The sequence below is a fragment of the Panthera tigris genome, chromosome B3 (genome assembly GCF_018350195.1).
Source record: "Panthera tigris isolate Pti1 chromosome B3, P.tigris_Pti1_mat1.1, whole genome shotgun sequence".
NCBI classification, from domain to species: domain Eukaryota; kingdom Metazoa; phylum Chordata; class Mammalia; order Carnivora; family Felidae; genus Panthera; species Panthera tigris.
Window position 1 is genome coordinate 120,209,159 of NC_056665.1, and position 16,052 is coordinate 120,225,210.

Here is a 16,052-nt window from a genome sequence, read left to right on the forward strand (position 1 = left end):
AATGCTCTTAGCCAGCTCAGTTTTCTTGAGGTTGGTGTCATTGTTCCCTTCCTAATGTGCACCCAACCAGACGTGAACTCTAAGCTCATGCCGCTCACATACAACCTGAGACTGCTCAGACTAAACCCAGGGGCCATCACATAAAAAATGAAGGGTAGGGGCGCCTGGGTGGCGCAGTCGGTTAAGCGTCCGACTTCAGCCAGGTCACGATCTCGCGGTCCGTGAGTTCAAGCCCCGCGTCGGGCTCTGGGCTGATGGCTCGGAGCCTGGAGCCTGTTTCCGATTCTGTGTCTCCCTCTCTCTCTGCCCCTCCCCCGTTCATGCTCTGTCTCTCTCTGTCCCAAAAATCAATAAAAAACGTTGAAAAAAAAATTAAAAAAGAAAAAAATGAAGGGTATCCTTCCATTAGACTCATGATTCACCCCAAGTGCGATTATCAGGCCATTTCAATTCTGTTCCCTGCAGAAATCCATTTGGCAGTAACTCTTGCCAAGTGGGCATCTAGCCTGTTCTTCAATGTCTGCTGAGACTTAAGACTTACCACTTCCAAAATCTGGCTTCTTGTGGGTTCCGAGGGTGAACCATGGCAGACACTCTTGGTTATCTATTCAGTAGCCATCCCTACCTCCCTTCTCCCTTGCCACCTCCCATCACAAGAGTCATCACAAGAGCACCATTTTCCTGGCCTCTCTTGCAGGTAGGGGTGGTCATGTGACCCTGCAATGACCAATCAGACATAAGGAGAAGTATGCAGAGGGTAAGGGCAAATTCTGGCAAAAACATTTTGATTCTTTATAAAAGTCACAGATGGGAGAGGAGAGCTTCTGGCTCTGCCTCTTCCCCCTTCTTTCTTGTCTTGAGCCTGGACAAGATACCTGGAGCTTTAGCACTCCCTGCAACCATAAACAAGAAGATGAAAAGCAAACCAACATAGTAATCGTGGCCTGCAGAGAGAGAAAGCCCGTATTCCCGATGGCATAACTAGGCAGCCAGCCCAGCGCTGAGCCTGCTGCTGTGGGCCTATTGTGAACAAGAAATCCTTTGGGGTTTAGGCCACTGTTACTTGCAGCCAAGAGCATCCATTCCTAACTGATTAAGAGCCACACAGAACAAATCTACACGCCAGCCTTCAGACAGTCGGCGCAACGTCACTGCTTCTGTTACACCTTCAAGCTCAACAGCCTGAGTTCACTCAGTTGTTCCTCGTAAGACATGGTCGTAGATCTGAAAAAGTTCCTAATTCATTCTCCCCCAGCTCCATTCAGGCATCCCCCTCTCCAGCCAGACTGACCCATGCGTGCTCCTTCCTTCCTCCGCCTATATCCCTACAGGTCCAAGCCTCACTCACCCACGGAGGCTCAAATTCCACACCCTTCCGAAGCCTTTCCTGCATCCACAACTTCTTGCTCCAAATTCTTCAGGCACTCGATCTTTCAGACCTTCTCATGGATGTGGGCATTTTCTACCTTTCAGTAATTGCTGTGTGTGCTTTATCATCCCCTCCCTTATGAATGAAGAGCTAAACTAGATCAGAGAAGAAGCTCTTTCTTTTCCTCTCTTCCCAGGGGCTACGTAGTCCTTCTGAGTTAGTTCATTAATTTCTCCAGCTCAAATTCCCCCGGAAAGGGGAGGCTGCCCTACTCCCCTCACCCAGGAGCATCCTTGAGCAGCTCATAGGGAACAGAGCACTTCTTTCGTGGGAAGTTCTCCACTCATCTCCCCCATGCACAAACACCCCCTACAAGTCCTTTAAAACACAAAAACTGCGGGGATGCTTTGGCCAGGTATCTCCGATCCAAACTGTCTGAACCACACTCCTCATTTCCTTCACCTGGGCCCTCACAGAGCTGGGCTGTGGAGAAACAGTAGGGCTCCCAGAAAAACAAGAACACCTCTGTAAGAGGGTTTGTGAATCGCATCCAGGACCCCCGGGTTAGCACCGCTTAAGCCTAGGGACTGAGCCACAGCAGGTGCACCGTAAACGTCTCAGGAGTCCCGGGTCGTGAGAGGGCCCCAGCTCACCGGAAGCAGTAGTTGGTGTCCAGGGCCCGCTTCTTCCTCTGCCCGCCCTGGCCCGGGTTGTCCAGCCGGTGCGGGGGAATCATCATGAGGATGAGGTGAGGGTTGTGGTGGTCCTTCTGCTTCTTGAGGCGCCCGAGATCCCCACGGCCATGATCATCCTCGCTGTCCACACCTGCAGAAGGGAAACAGGATGACAGTCTCCTGTCTAAGGAAGGCAGAGTGGAGGCTGTGTTCTCACCCCATCCCATCTCTGCCCCGGAGGAGGGGCAGTGCAATCTCTGCGGAAGGTGTTGGGAGAAGCACGGCTTCATGCTAACATCCAGCTGCAGGAAGGGGAGGACCGGGTGGAGGGGCTGGTCGCACAGGAACTCCCAAGACACCCGGGGTCGGATCCCCTCATGACTCCTGTGTGTAAATCTTTCAGAATGCAGACAGCCCTTCCAAGAGGCTTCCTGGTATCTCAGGGATCCATGAAGCTTCCGTAGAGAATCCCAGACACATTGCTTTGTGCTGTCGGTGTAGATTCTGAGACTTAGAATCTTGGGGTGTGAGTTTCCTCTTATCATCTGAATCGGTCAAGACCGCACAGAAGTCCTACCCATAAGGTAAGGTGTCTCCGTTGAAGGTAGCTTTAACGGGAGCCAGAGGAATGAGACTGAATCATCGTTAAACTTGCACGTGCACTAGTCGCTTCACAGAGTTCTCACTATCACGCTCAGGTGAGATAATGAAGTATATGACACACAGATTAGCAAATAAACTCTCAGGCTGGGGGGACCTGCTATTTCATCTAAAAAGGAGAAGACTGAGGACTGAATTAGTCTCAACTAAAAGGAGATCCATTTTGTGACAGGCAGCTGCCAGCTGTTCATCTCCACCAAGGACAGGAACACGAGGAGCTTAATTTACACGGTGACGGAAGGGACCCTGGACCCCACAAAGGGGCACTAGGACCATAAGAAGAATGGGAGGCCTGGATCTAAAATTCCCTTTTGTCCACATTGAGAAACCACCTCACACCGGTCAGAGTGGCTAAAATTAATGACTCAGGAAACAACAGATGCTGGCGAGGATGTGGAGAAGCGGGAACCCTCTTGCACTGTTGGTGGCAATGCAAACTGGTTGCAGCCGCTCTGGAAAACAGTGTGGAGGTTCCTCAAAAAATTAAAAATGGAACTACCCTAAGACCCAGCAATAGCACTACTAGGAATTTATCCAAAGGACACAGGAGTGCTGATCCATAGGGGCACATGGACCCCAGTGTTTATAGCAGCACTTTCAACAATAGCCAAAGTTATGGAAGGACCCAAATGTCCATCAAGTGATGAATGGATAAAGAAGATGTGGTATATCTGTACAATGGAATACTACTTGGCGACGAGAAAGAATGAAATCCTGCCATTTGCAACAACGTGGACGGAACTGGAGGGTATTGTGCTAAGTGAAGTAAGTCAGTCAGAGAAAGACAGAGATCGAATCTTTTCACTCATATGTGGAACTTCAGAAACTTAACAGAAGACCATAGGGGAAGGGAAGGGGAGAAAGTAGTTTCAAACAGGGAGGGAGGAAAACCACAAGAGACTCTTAAATACAGAGAACAAATTGAAGGTGGATAGGGGGATGGGGGAGAGGGGAAAATGGGTGATGGGCCTTGAGGAGGGTGCTTGTTGGGATGGGCACTGGGTTGTTGTATGTAAGCGATGAATCATGGGAATCTACTCCCGAAGCCAAGAGCACACTTTATACACTGTATGTTAGCTAACTTGACAATAAATTATAAACAAAATTTTTTTAGTAAAAAATAAAATTCCCTTTTCTGCGGCACATGGGCGGCTCAGTCGGTTAAAAGTCCAACTCTTGTTTCAGAAGCTCAGGTCATGATCTCCCGGGCATGAGATCCAACCCTGCATCAGACTCCATGCAGAGCACGGAGCCTGCTTGGGATTCTCTCTCTGCCCCTCTCTCTCTGTCTCCCACCCACCCCCCACGCTCTCTCTCTCTCTCTCAAAATAAACTGTAAAAAATAAAAAATAATAAAAGTAGGCTCTGAAATAGAGCCCATGAAGGGTAAAAGCCCAGGGCTGGGAGCCAAGAGAGGCCTGCACCTTTTCCCAGACAAGACTCTGATCTCAGGCTCTGGCTTGGTTGGTTTGACCTTGAGGAACCACCTGGCTTCAGGCAAGCCTCAATTATCCAAAATGGGACTATGAAAGGAAAAGAGAACTTCGCTGACATCCAGAGATTGTCCACAGATTGCACGCCTTAGAAACATACTGGAAGTCCACAGAAGACTCTTAACTATTTCTCTATCTCAATACAAACACCCTGAGCCCCAAAGCGATCATTCACACCCAGATGACTTCTGGGTGGGAATCAGGGTGTCTCTGTAACATCTGGAAAGTTCAGTAGTCAGATCACCACAGTTCATTTCTTTTAGGGAAGGGAAAGACAACAGCGATTTGTTGAGTGTTTGCGGTACTGGGTTTTACATTTGTTATCTCATTTAATTTGTGTGATAACCCTATGAAAGAAGCATTCTCAGCTCCATTTTACTGACTGAACTCAGAGAGGCAGACCCGTTGGCATCCATGACTATACCCCTCTTCCCAATGTAATACTGTCTTCCAGATGTTAACATCTTCTATCTATAAACTGAAAGTCACGCCCGTTGTCTTTGGGGCAAAAACAGTTGGCCATCTCTGTGAGGGAGCTTGGTTGCTTCTCTTGGGGTCTGGTAGGCGTCTCCTGTTCTATCCCATCTCATCAACTGCCCCCACCCCCACTATACACATCCATTTTGTTACCTTTGAATTTGATTTCCATCACCTCATGAATGTTTTCCAAGATGTCTCCATTGGGCTGAAATGTGTGACACGGACAGTGAATGCTGATTTCCAGACCTAAGTTGGACTCTGCAAAATAAGACATGGAGTCAGTGAGAAAATTCTTTATGTGATGCGGAAGCGTGCCCATCACCGTGCCTGTGGGCCAGGGCTCTGCTCCCACAGGCAGTCACGGGAGCTGAGTAATACCGAGGGTCCCCGAGGACAGAAAGTGCTGCGAAAGCTACAGTGGACCTCCACAAATGCGTTGCCGCACTGCACGTGTTTCTGTTATGTCAGGAACAACCAAATAAAGGCATAAAGGGAAATTAATGGGAAGGAGAATTTTCAAGGTCATCTATTTTCAAAGGATGGTAGTGGGAAAAACTGTCACCCACCTCCTTGGGGGGGAAGAATGAGGACATAAGAGGAAGAAAAACAGCCATCACACCCCCTAGGTGTTTGTTGCAAGAGGGGATATTCGAGCCAACCTACTGAGGAAAGATAAAGTAAGAGGCAGGGGGACTAGGAGAGGCCAGGGAAAGAGGCTCGCTGAAGAACTTTAGAGCAGAGAGGCAGTGATTCAAAAGGCCACAAAGTCCACCAGACGGGAGGAAGATGGGACAGTCTGGGCCATAGGATTAAGTCAGGAAGCAACGCTAGAGGCAAAGTCACCTGCACACAAGCAGCGGTATCAGTCTAGGTAGAAGACGCCAGCCTTTCTACCAGGGCCATGATCGTGGGTGTAAATGGACTGGTAGATTCCAGAGGAGATAAGATGAAAATCACAGTTACCCTTGGCCATATTTTCTTGAAGGGATAAGGACATAACTGGGTCAAAGTTACTTGGAAGTTTCTTCTCTGGGAATCCTTGTTCGCTTAACAGCGAAGCTGGAGATGTGGATGGCTCGCTGAGGGAAAACGAACAGCTCAGGAAGACAATTGTGAAATCAGAGCACAGGCCACAGAAGATGGCCAATGGCCAAGGCCAACGGCCCAGATGATATGAGCTCAGAGAGAACCAGCAGGAGGAAATCTGGAGGTGCCAGGGTTTGTGGACTGAAACTCGGTGTAAGACTACCAGCTGTAGCCCTTACTCCTATTAGTTGTGGGATTGAGGTGTTTTGGTTACTAAAATTGGGGAATCAAGGAAATTAGTAAAAGGGGTTGGGTAAAGTGGAGGGGGGAAAAAAAGGAAGAATAAAAAGAGTTCAAAACATTTGAACTGGATCCAGGAATTCTGTGCAGGGAAACCAGGAAGGATCGGTGTCATATCAGTTCTGCAGGGTAAGACTCAACTAGGGAAGTTCTGTTAACCCGGAGACAGCAGCAAGCTGTGGTGTAGGAAAGGTCATGAGGAATGGACCCTTCTGCATTCAGGGTCAGCATCTCAGCAAGCTGATTGATTTACTGCATCCCGAGCTGTAGGGGGGCAGCAGTTCTGTGTGAGCATCCAGCCTTGGGACCAACCTGTGGTCTTCCCGATATCTGGTGTCACCAGGGAAAACCCCAGAGCCCAAACCAGCTCAGCACCCTTCTCATGCACAGAATGGCCCAAGTTCAGAGGTTCTGGTCAGTGTTAGGCAGACTTGGATCCCTTTTTCCATAAACTCCAGAACCCAGTCTTATCTGTCCTGCTCCAAGCCAGGGCAGCCTCTAGGACATACTGACCCTTGCTGAGCTTGAAGACTTCTATTCCAGAAGGTTAGCTCTGGTGGGAGGGATGGGACTAATATAACAAGGAAGCTGAGGCCCAGCCAGAGAACAGGGAGTGAACAGAGACGGAGCCATAGCTGTGTTTTCTTCCTGGTTTAAGGCCATTGAGGGAAGGAGCCAGGGAGGTTGAAATGGGCTACAGAGTGTATTTCCTAGTACTCAGAAGGGGCCAAGGCCAAGAGAGACCTGGAGTGGACGAGTTCTGTGATTCTGTGAATTAGAAAGTCAAGGTGCAGACAGATGTGTGGGGATAGTTAGGTCTTAGTGTCAGAGATGGTGGCCTGGCTTGGCCAACAGGCTCTGTCTGTGTAGAAAACTCACCGTGATGATAACAATTACCAACATTTGTTGGGCATTCTATGTCAAACGCCGCTTTAAGACTTTACATGCGTTAATTCATTCAATCTTTAAAATAATCCTACAAAGTAGAGACTACTACTACCCCCCATTACATAGATGAGGACCCTGAGGCTTAGAGAAATTAAATGGCTTGCCCAAGATGCCCAAGCAGTAAGCAGTAGAGCCAAGATGCCATCACCTGATGCTGGAACCATCCTAATTGTTTGAGACAAGGAGGGATAAAAAGTGGGGCAATAGAGACTACCAAAGGAAGATGCCTGTGTTTTTCCAGCATCTGCCCCCCACCTGCCCCCATCCTAAGCTATGAGGCTGGCTGTGCTCCCCGACAGGGCTGCTGGGGGATGCCTGACTCTGCACCAGGACCTTGTAGAGCAATAAATAGCCCAAGGGTCTGAGGACCCAGGCCCCTAACTCTGGATAGGGCTCCAGCCGGCTCCGGGACCTAGAAGGCAGCCTGGGCACCTAGCGCACGGTAGGCTCTTGGATGTTTGCTGAGTGAATACAAGACCCTATATGTGACTCGGCTTCCTCATCAGTCCGCACCACCAGTTGTTCCATTTGGAGTCCATCTGCTGCCTTGTTTGGGGCCACGAACTCTGAAAAGACTCCTGAGCTCTGCATAAATAAAGGTCTGTGTGTGATTCCCCTGTACGAGGGGCGGGAAGCATCTGCCTAAGTGGGAACTGAAGGTTCCAATGAAGGCCTAACCTCAGAATTGGCAGCAGTGGGGATGGTGGGTGGGGGACCCACAGGTTTTATTACGAAATTATCTTTTTGATGTCTCAAGGAGGATGGAAATCATTCTCCGCGCAAACTTCTCATTGAGCTCTGCAGCTGGGAAAATAAGAACTCCTTCAAGTGCCCAGGGCTTCAAAGAAATCCAGGTGGAGCTGATCAAAATCAGACAGGGAAGCTAAGAGATTAATTTCCCCGGCCTCTCCTTTCTGCAGCCATGTCAGGCTCTAGGTGGAGTGCCGTCTGAGTCAGAATTCCCAACTGTGCTGCCCAGGGCAGATCCCTGTCCCGTGGGTGCTCCTAGGCTTCTGGCTTTGTGCTCAGTAGGGGAGATAGGATGGAGCTCCCAGGTACCCCTGGGGGTGAGGCAGGACCTCCAGCCCGCGATCAGCCAGCTCAGCCATCAGGTGATGCCCCTTCGATGAGGACCTACAAATTCGGACGCCTACGGAGCCCAGGCAGGTGACATAAGTGAGCGAAGATAGCCAGCGTATCATGCTTAATGGGGACTGCCGGCCTCACTCGGGGGGCGGGGGGGAACAGTGGGGACCGGGAGGGCCTACAGGGGTGTGAAGAATGTGTGCCCCACCTCAAGAGGTGGCCACTACTCCTCTCCCATGGATCGTTACCAGGAAATCTTCCCACTTTTCTAGAAAATCCAGAAGTCCAGGTTTTATGTGAAATCTCCTGACTTAAAAAACAAAACAAAACAAAACAAAACTGCGGGCCATTATTTAATTTACAACATTACGTAGGCCGAGCCTTAGGGCGTTAACCCCTGGTTTCCCAAAACATCAAGTACAGGGAAGGACCCACCAGCTCCAGGGACGCTGGACATCAGGACGTGGATGGACTGTGCCTCTGTGGCAATGATGATGGAAGAACACTCTTGGCAAGAGGGGGAGAAGGAACAGACGAGCCCGCCGTAGGCACCTGCTCCCCACTGAGCACCATCCAGACAGTACCACCAGGTAAAGAAGGGGAGAAACAGCACAGCGTGATGTTACGAGGCACCACGACTGCCAGTCAGGACACTCTGGTTCTGATCCAGGCTGGATAACCCTGGTCAAGTCACTTAACCTCTCTGGGCCCCAGTGTCCTCGTCTGACCTAATGAAAACTCACTCTTGTGTAACAGGCTGAAAGCCATGAGGTTCTCTCAAATACATTGTATCCTTAACACAGCCCGTGAGGCATGCAGGGAAGGGACCAGTACCTGATTTTCCAGGCGAGGGAACACAGCAAGTGGGTGAGAAATTTGGGATGGGTGAAGTTTGATACGGTGATGGGACAGCTCTCCTTGGATGACTACCACGCTTTTCGAGCTTAGTTGGCCCCAGCAGAACCTGCCCCCGTATCTGCTCTTCTCCCCGCCTTCCCCGTGTCAGTGTTAGCCACCCGGGGGGTTCCGTCCACAATCAGAGAAGGCATTCTCCTGTCTTCACACCCCATGCCTCACCAGCCCACCCAAAATATACGACAAATCTGTATCCTCTCCACGCCCACGGCCACCACCCTAGCCAAAGCCCCTTTTGCCCTCATCCGGGCTGCTGCAGGGGCCCCTACATGGTCGTTTTGTTTATTATTTTTGAGAGAGAGCATGCGCGGAGGGGAGGGGCAGAGAGAGGGAGACAGAGGATCTGAAGCAGGCTCTGCGCTGACAGCAGCGAGCCCGATGCGGGGCTCAAACTCACGAATCGTGAGATCACGACCTGAGCCGAAGTCAGCCGCTTAACTGACCGAGCCACCCAGGCACCCCCCAAACTGGTTTTCCTACTCCTTCCTTTGACTTCATGGCAAACAGAGGGACCTTTTAAAGATGGAAAAGATATAAAATCACCTCAGTCCACATCCCAGCCCTGCTTGGAATACTCCAGGGCTTCTCACCACATGTGGAATGAGTCCTAAAACCTGACCATGGCCTCACAGGTCCCAAATTAAATGGCTCCAGCGACCTCTGGCCCCCCAGCTCACTCCGTTCCAGCCACATCAGTCCGTGTGCTGCCAGAACAAACCAAGCCTGCTCCTGCTCGGGGGCCTGGGCCTCACTACCTCCTTCGCCCAGCATATCCCTATTGAAACCTTTTCATCACTCAGGCCTCGGTGGACACACTCCTTGTCACAGAGACCCTCCCTGAGCATCTCATGTCAGACTGCGCCCTGTCATCATCACAGTGCCCTCTATGTTTCATGGCACTCATCACTGAGATTCCTATTCATCGATATGTTGCCTTGTGTAGTGTGTGTCTCTCCCACGAGGAAAGAAGCCCGATGGGATAGGGACCTCACCGGCCTTGTTCCCGGCTGCATCCACAGTAAGCCATACTTAATTTTCTTCGTAAGTATCGGTTGCATGAACAGATGAAGAACACAGCGAATCAATGGCAGAGCTAGCATTTGAACCCAGATCTGTGACTCTTCTGGTTTTGTCCTCTTCCTTCTGTTTCGGAAATGACCAAGGGACCTGAGGGGTCCTTCCCAAATGCTCAGGCTAAGAGTCAACCTACCTCTTCGCAAGAGCCATTCCCGCACGGTGTCAGTGACGTCGAAAGACAGCCATTCGGCAGTGCCCCGTGTGGGCAGATTTTTGCCACCGATATAGCGCTGTTTGGCGATGTGCTCATCGGGCCGGAGTATCTAGAGGGCGGAGAAAGGAGTAAGCGGCCCAGGCCGGGACAAGGACGGCAGCACATGTCACAATGCAGAGGGGCACATGAGGCGAGCAACAGGAAACTGAAAATTCCCGAACGCTCCTTCAAACGCTTAGCTAATGCTTAATCCTCTCAGCGACAGACGCACGTACAGAAAGCAAGACTCCAAGAAGGTAGGATTCACACCCAGGCCTTCTGAACTGCGCACAGAGCAGAGGCCTGCAGGGGCAGGGGAGCCGGCTTTCCCCATCCGTCCCTGTCCGTGTGGCTTCTGTTCTGGGAGGGGCTCACCTGGAAGAGCTCGATCCTCTGCTCACTGCGCTTAGAGCTGGGGTTGGGCACCCGCAAGACCCGGAATTCCGCTCGGAACAGGTTGGTTCCATTTTTCTCCACTGAGGACACGTTGAAGCGGAAGACCTTGGAGGTGATCCCTTTGGGGCAGACGGCCAGCTCATCTAGGAGATCAAGCAAGCAGGAGAGGTGCAGTAAGTGTGTGAGTGAGACCCCGCAGGAGCAGTGTGCGGCCCACAGACACCCACCAGGTGGCCAGGGTCCCACCCATGACCTCCCTAGAGGCGTGAGGCCCCAGGCCTGAAGGCGGAGATGGGAGGAAGATCTTGGTGAAGGCCCCAGTCAGGAGCAAGGAGCCCCGCGAGTCCCGGGACCGGCACTAATGACTGGCCGGTCAAAGGCAATCGCCACTCCTCCCACAGCCTCGATATCCCAACTGTGGCAGGCTCTCCAGCCTGCTTGGCTACTCTTTTAGAAAACACACGTCCTCAAAAGATCTCAGCAAACCCCCTGGCGGTTTAACCATCTCACAGCTACCTGCCCCATGCATGTGTTCGTTCCTTTGGGCGTTCATTCATGTATTACTCGTGCACTGAGCACATACTATGTGCCAAGCGCAGCGCTGACACTGGGAAGCAAAAATGAACAGACGTGCCCCTGCCTTCAAGGAGAGTCATGTCGGGGTGGGGGGGAGGATCTTAATACAAGGGCCCACATAATGGGACGAGCGGAAAAGTGTTGAGGGCCTTTGGAGAAGCCCAGGAGTTGGGAGGGACCAGAGTAGGGAGACAACAGGGAGCACCTGATGGAAGAGGTACCATGTGATCTGGGTCCTGCAGGAGGAAAGGGTTTGAGGATGGCGAGGAAGGGATTTTCCATGAAGGACTGCTGGAAACAAAGCAGGGACAGGAGGAGATGTGAGTAAGAGGAAGCAGCCAGGGGAGGGCCCGCGAGACAAGGTCAGCACGGCAGGCTAGGGAGGCTGAAGTATCAGCCCGAGAGGCTGCATTTTATCGCGTTAGCAGTAGGGAGCCATGGAAGGTGTTAGAAGAGCAGTGCAGTGACTTAATTAACACTGTGTTTTAGACCCAATGAGGCAGCATCGGTATGGCAAAGAGCCCACATCTCAAGTCTGGCAGACCCACAGATGTTTCTTCAGACAGAGCTGGGCCATCCCCACTGACTCCTTTCTAAGGATTTCTGACTTTGACAGCACGTGCTCTGCCAGCCTCTGTCACCGTGCTGGCCTCTCCGTCCCTGTCCAGAAGACACGAGGCAGCAGATGCTCTTTCCCCACACCTCGGAGCCAGATGAAGAGAAGAGAAAGATCCTGTCTCTTCTCCTGCACGCTTTACAACCTCAAGGTCGGAGCAGCATTAACACCCAGAGAAAAACTTTCTACCCAAACGGTAATAATAGCCAGAACTTGAAATTCAAGCTCATAGACCCAGATTCCACACATAATGGACATGGCTGGAATGAGCTCATAATCACCCCGAGGGGTGGTGTAGGAAGTCACGGACAAGGCGGGAAGGATCAGAGGTTTGGAAACAAGCAAATGCGCTACTGATCTTGAGGAAAGGATGAGCGAGTGTTTCTGGAAATTGCCATCTGGTGGGCCTGACACTGGTTCTTAGAAAATTAATGGAACAGATGTTAGGAAAACAAATGTGTGAATGCCGGCTAATGAAGCCCTGCTTAATAACTGGCTTCGAGAGAACAAATATTGCCAACTATTCCCTAAATTATTGCAGATAGAACCAGAAAGAGGCACCAGCGTGAGCAGTTTAATTTTTAAGTTTGCCCGTTTGAAACCCTCTGGACGTGGGTAGGTTCCTCAGACTGGCCACCCTCTCAAGTACTCGCACGCTTGGTTCCTGAAGGACCTGTCATCGGTGTGGCTTCAGTTATAATAGCACCTCCAGCAGCTGCTGAAAGGGGGCATAAAGCGTATGTCCACACGACGTGCACACTGCTGTGGAAAAGAAGATGGAACAGAAGATGGCGCACGCCAGTGAGGAGAGTCAGAGGCGGGTCAAGACAGCAGGAAGCCAGGACACGTGGGCAGCGATGAGCTAAGAGGGTCTTTAGCACACCCTTGTAACCATCCCTCCTTTGCTTCTTCCAGCCCATCAATCAGATATCTGTTCCCTACGACGGACTCCTCTTGGTGGGAACTTCAAGGAGATTTCGAGAAGGAGGTGGAAGGGTCATTTTTTATCACTGGGATCTACAGGTTTCTAGCAGAAGTAGAACGGACGCTGGGGCGGGGGGGGGGGGTGGTTCCTTGGTTGACACAAGGAAATTGACCCTATCAGTAAAGCTCAGACAGAATCGTTGGGGATTACAAAAGAACTGCCTAGGAGAGAAAAGAAAACGTAAATATAATCTTGGCAATTAAACCCACTGAAGAATGATGCTGTTTTAAGTAATTTGTGGAATGAGACTGTAAATCAACTGTGATAACACCACCTTACATTGCACAGAGCTCTTATTAACTCATCGGACCCTCGAACAATCCTCGAGGAGAACGAGAAGTCAAATTGGCCATGTTACAAATGAGAGCGGCGCCTGGGTGGCTCGGTCGGTGGAGCGCCTGACCTCGGTTCGGGTCACGATCTCATGTTCATGAGTTCGAGCCCCACGTCGGGCTCCCTGCTGTCGGAGCAGAGCCCGCTTTGGATCCTCCTGTCTCCCTCTCTCTCTCTCTCTTTCAAATCAAATTTTTAAAATTGCAAATGAGAAAATTGAGTGTCAGGAAATTTAGCGGGTAGCACAGGTGGCATTTGAACCCAGGTCTTTGGACCATACCTCTTTTATTGAAGTGGGGAATCTGGAAGTTGGGGGGCCCAGAGAGATCTAGTGGAGGCACAGTTTCACCAACAAAATGAAGGCTTCCCTGAAGTGGGCCCAGAGTGCCAACTTAGGCCTAAGCAACAGCCAAGCCCCGCTCAGTTCTGTGGGTAAGCCGTGCTTCTGCAGGATGCTGGTATTATTGGGAGGTGGACTAGAGGATCCACCTTTCAAACTACAGTATGACCAACTTTTTCCACTGCGCGAGAAATACATATATTGGTGGAGGCCCTTCCCCCCTTTTTTTCTATGAGGAGAGAAAAATAAGCAAAGAATATTCATGTAGAGTTTTCACACAAAAACGTGGAAACAGCTGACCGTGTTTCGACCATGCCTTTTAAAATGTTTTCAGACACCAGGGCTCCTAGATGTGCCTTTGCTTATATACATCATTTCTGCATGTAAAACCCTGCGGGTTCCAATGACAGCATGCATATTTCAGTGTGGCCAAGCTTCTTCTGGCTACACGTTAGGATCACCTGGAAAGCCTTGAAAATACACGATGCCTGGCCCCACTCGCCAGAGATGCTGACATGCTGACTACCTTGGAGTGGGTGGGTCCGGAGTTGTTTTCCTTTTCTCTTTTCTTTTCTTTTCTTTTCTTTTCTTTTCTTTTCTTTTCTCTTTTTTTCTTTTCTTTTCCTTTCTTTCTCTTTCTTTCTTTCTTTCTTTCTTTCTTTCTTTCTTTCTTTCTTAAAGATCTCCAGATGATTCTGATGTGTAGCCAGAGTTGAGGGCCACAGTTTATAGTGCTCTGCAAAGGGTACCATGGCTTCCAGATGTTCTAGAAGTATGAGAAACCACACTCCAATGATTTCACCATTAAACGGGTTAACCTTTAAACGTATTAGACATGCAGTTGGACCAATGCATCATTTGAAAAATTTTTGAATCAGAAGCCCATCAACATGTTAAGCCCATGTTACAAGTTGGGAAATTTCACAAAAAGATCCAGATTTTCTGCTCTTCTGGGTTAACGGCAAGGTCGAGGCAAGCTGGACCCACATTCCTAAATGCAGAAATCAGCAGGGACTGAGCAGCGGGTACCCTCTTTTAACAGGGCGTGGGCGCTTCCAGCTCCCCCCGCCCCATCAGCCTCTTGCACACCCTATTCTCTCCTCGACCCTGAGGCCAAGTGTCCTGGGTCCGCCGTCATGGTGTTGGCTTTTCTTCCAGATCCTTCGTATCAGCTGGGCACTTGTGTTTTTAGCTCCTTAAGGAGAGGTTTTGCCCTACAGTTCACTGAGTCTTAAGCCTCAGTGAGCTTAAGGATCAATACAGATTGCTTTTCGGAAATACAGATTCCCCAGGACCCCACGCCCAGCTTCTGATTCTGTAAGGGTGGGCTTGGGCCTGGGAATCCACATTTTTTACATTTACCTAGCCCTTCTAGGAGAAACACTGACCCAGTGTGCAGAGGGCACTGGCCCTTAACACAAATGAGTTCTTGTGATACAAAATATCTTTTAATTTTCAGAATGAAAAATCCAAATCCAAAAGTAGCATCCAGGAAAGAAAGGCTAAAATATCAAGTTTTCTCTTTGCTCAGGAACTCCGGGTTTGCCGGCTGTCTAAGAGCCACTGCTGGATGAAAACAAGGGTCTCCCGCCAGACACAGATAATTACAAGCCAGAAGTTAAAACAACACCTACACTGGTGATATCTTGATAACAAGGATGACAAAGGAATGGAAAAGCCTGTGTCTTTCCCCACCACGTGGGGCAGAGACAGCCTCCACAGAGCCAACTCCTGGTGAATTATAAAAGGATTTCCAGAGTCTTGCCTTCACTGCTGAGGCTGTTGAATCATCCCAGATGTATGCATAAAATTGCTTCAGCTGCGAGAGAGCTTAGAGATGATCTCTGACTTTACAGATGAGAAAACTGAGGCTCAGAGAGGTGACCTGACTAATGCCATCTGGTGTGGTTGCTTAACCAGCTTGAGGCTCTTCGTTAAAGAACGCCCTTCCGTTGAATCTGGGAGAACGTCTGTGACGATATCAATCTCCTGGCGATAACGATAGGCAGAGCTAAGAAAGAACACACCCAATGGTCCCTGTGCGGTCTGCCACCAGGGTTACAAATAGCTCCTACCCGCTCCTGCTTGGTCCGATAGGTGATTTGCTCATGTTGTAAATCAAAGTGCTATTGGAGCCTTGAGGTTAAAGGTGGGGCTTAAAATGTTTATTTTACACACTTGGGTTAGTGCCTAACAGCATGCATTCTGCAGGCAGAACAACGTCTAGGTTAGAGCCCCTGCTCTTTGAGGCACATTACTTAACTGATGCACGTTTCTGTGTCCTCATCCGTAAGGCAGAGAATCGGGGTTCCTCTCTGACAGGGCAGAGCCAGAAGATGGGCCCTCTCCTCTGTGCTCACCGTGGTGCCCTTTCTCCTGCACACGGGAAACGATTCCTTGCCATACTTTGCTCTCCAGCCTCCCCTATGTCCTTACGCCAGCTCCTGCTGTCACTTCCCTCTAAGTGCCCCTCCACTGGGTACAGGAGCAGGCTGGGAATGATGAAACGTGGAAGCGAATGCGATCTCATCACTTCCCCCCAGAAGCTCTGGCACCCAGACCCTGCTAGGGTCCCGCCACGGACC

The 16,052-nt window shown here is 50.3% G+C and overlaps 1 protein-coding gene across 3 annotated transcripts in view; it reads right to left on the reverse strand.

Moving 5' to 3' along the window:
• Window positions 1-16,052, reverse strand: part of TGFB3 (transforming growth factor beta 3) — a 30,008-nt gene that overhangs the window by 4,732 nt on the left and 9,224 nt on the right. For all 3 annotated transcript variants that reach the window (XM_042990173.1, XM_042990174.1, XM_007095032.3), the window contains 4 exons: window positions 10,597-10,760; window positions 10,162-10,291; window positions 4,827-4,934; window positions 2,023-2,194 (listed from right to left, as the gene is read on the reverse strand). In XM_042990173.1, the coding sequence (XP_042846107.1) occupies window positions 2,023-2,194; window positions 4,827-4,934; window positions 10,162-10,291; window positions 10,597-10,760 (574 nt within the window). The remainder of the gene's footprint in view (window positions 1-2,022; window positions 2,195-4,826; window positions 4,935-10,161; window positions 10,292-10,596; window positions 10,761-16,052) is intronic.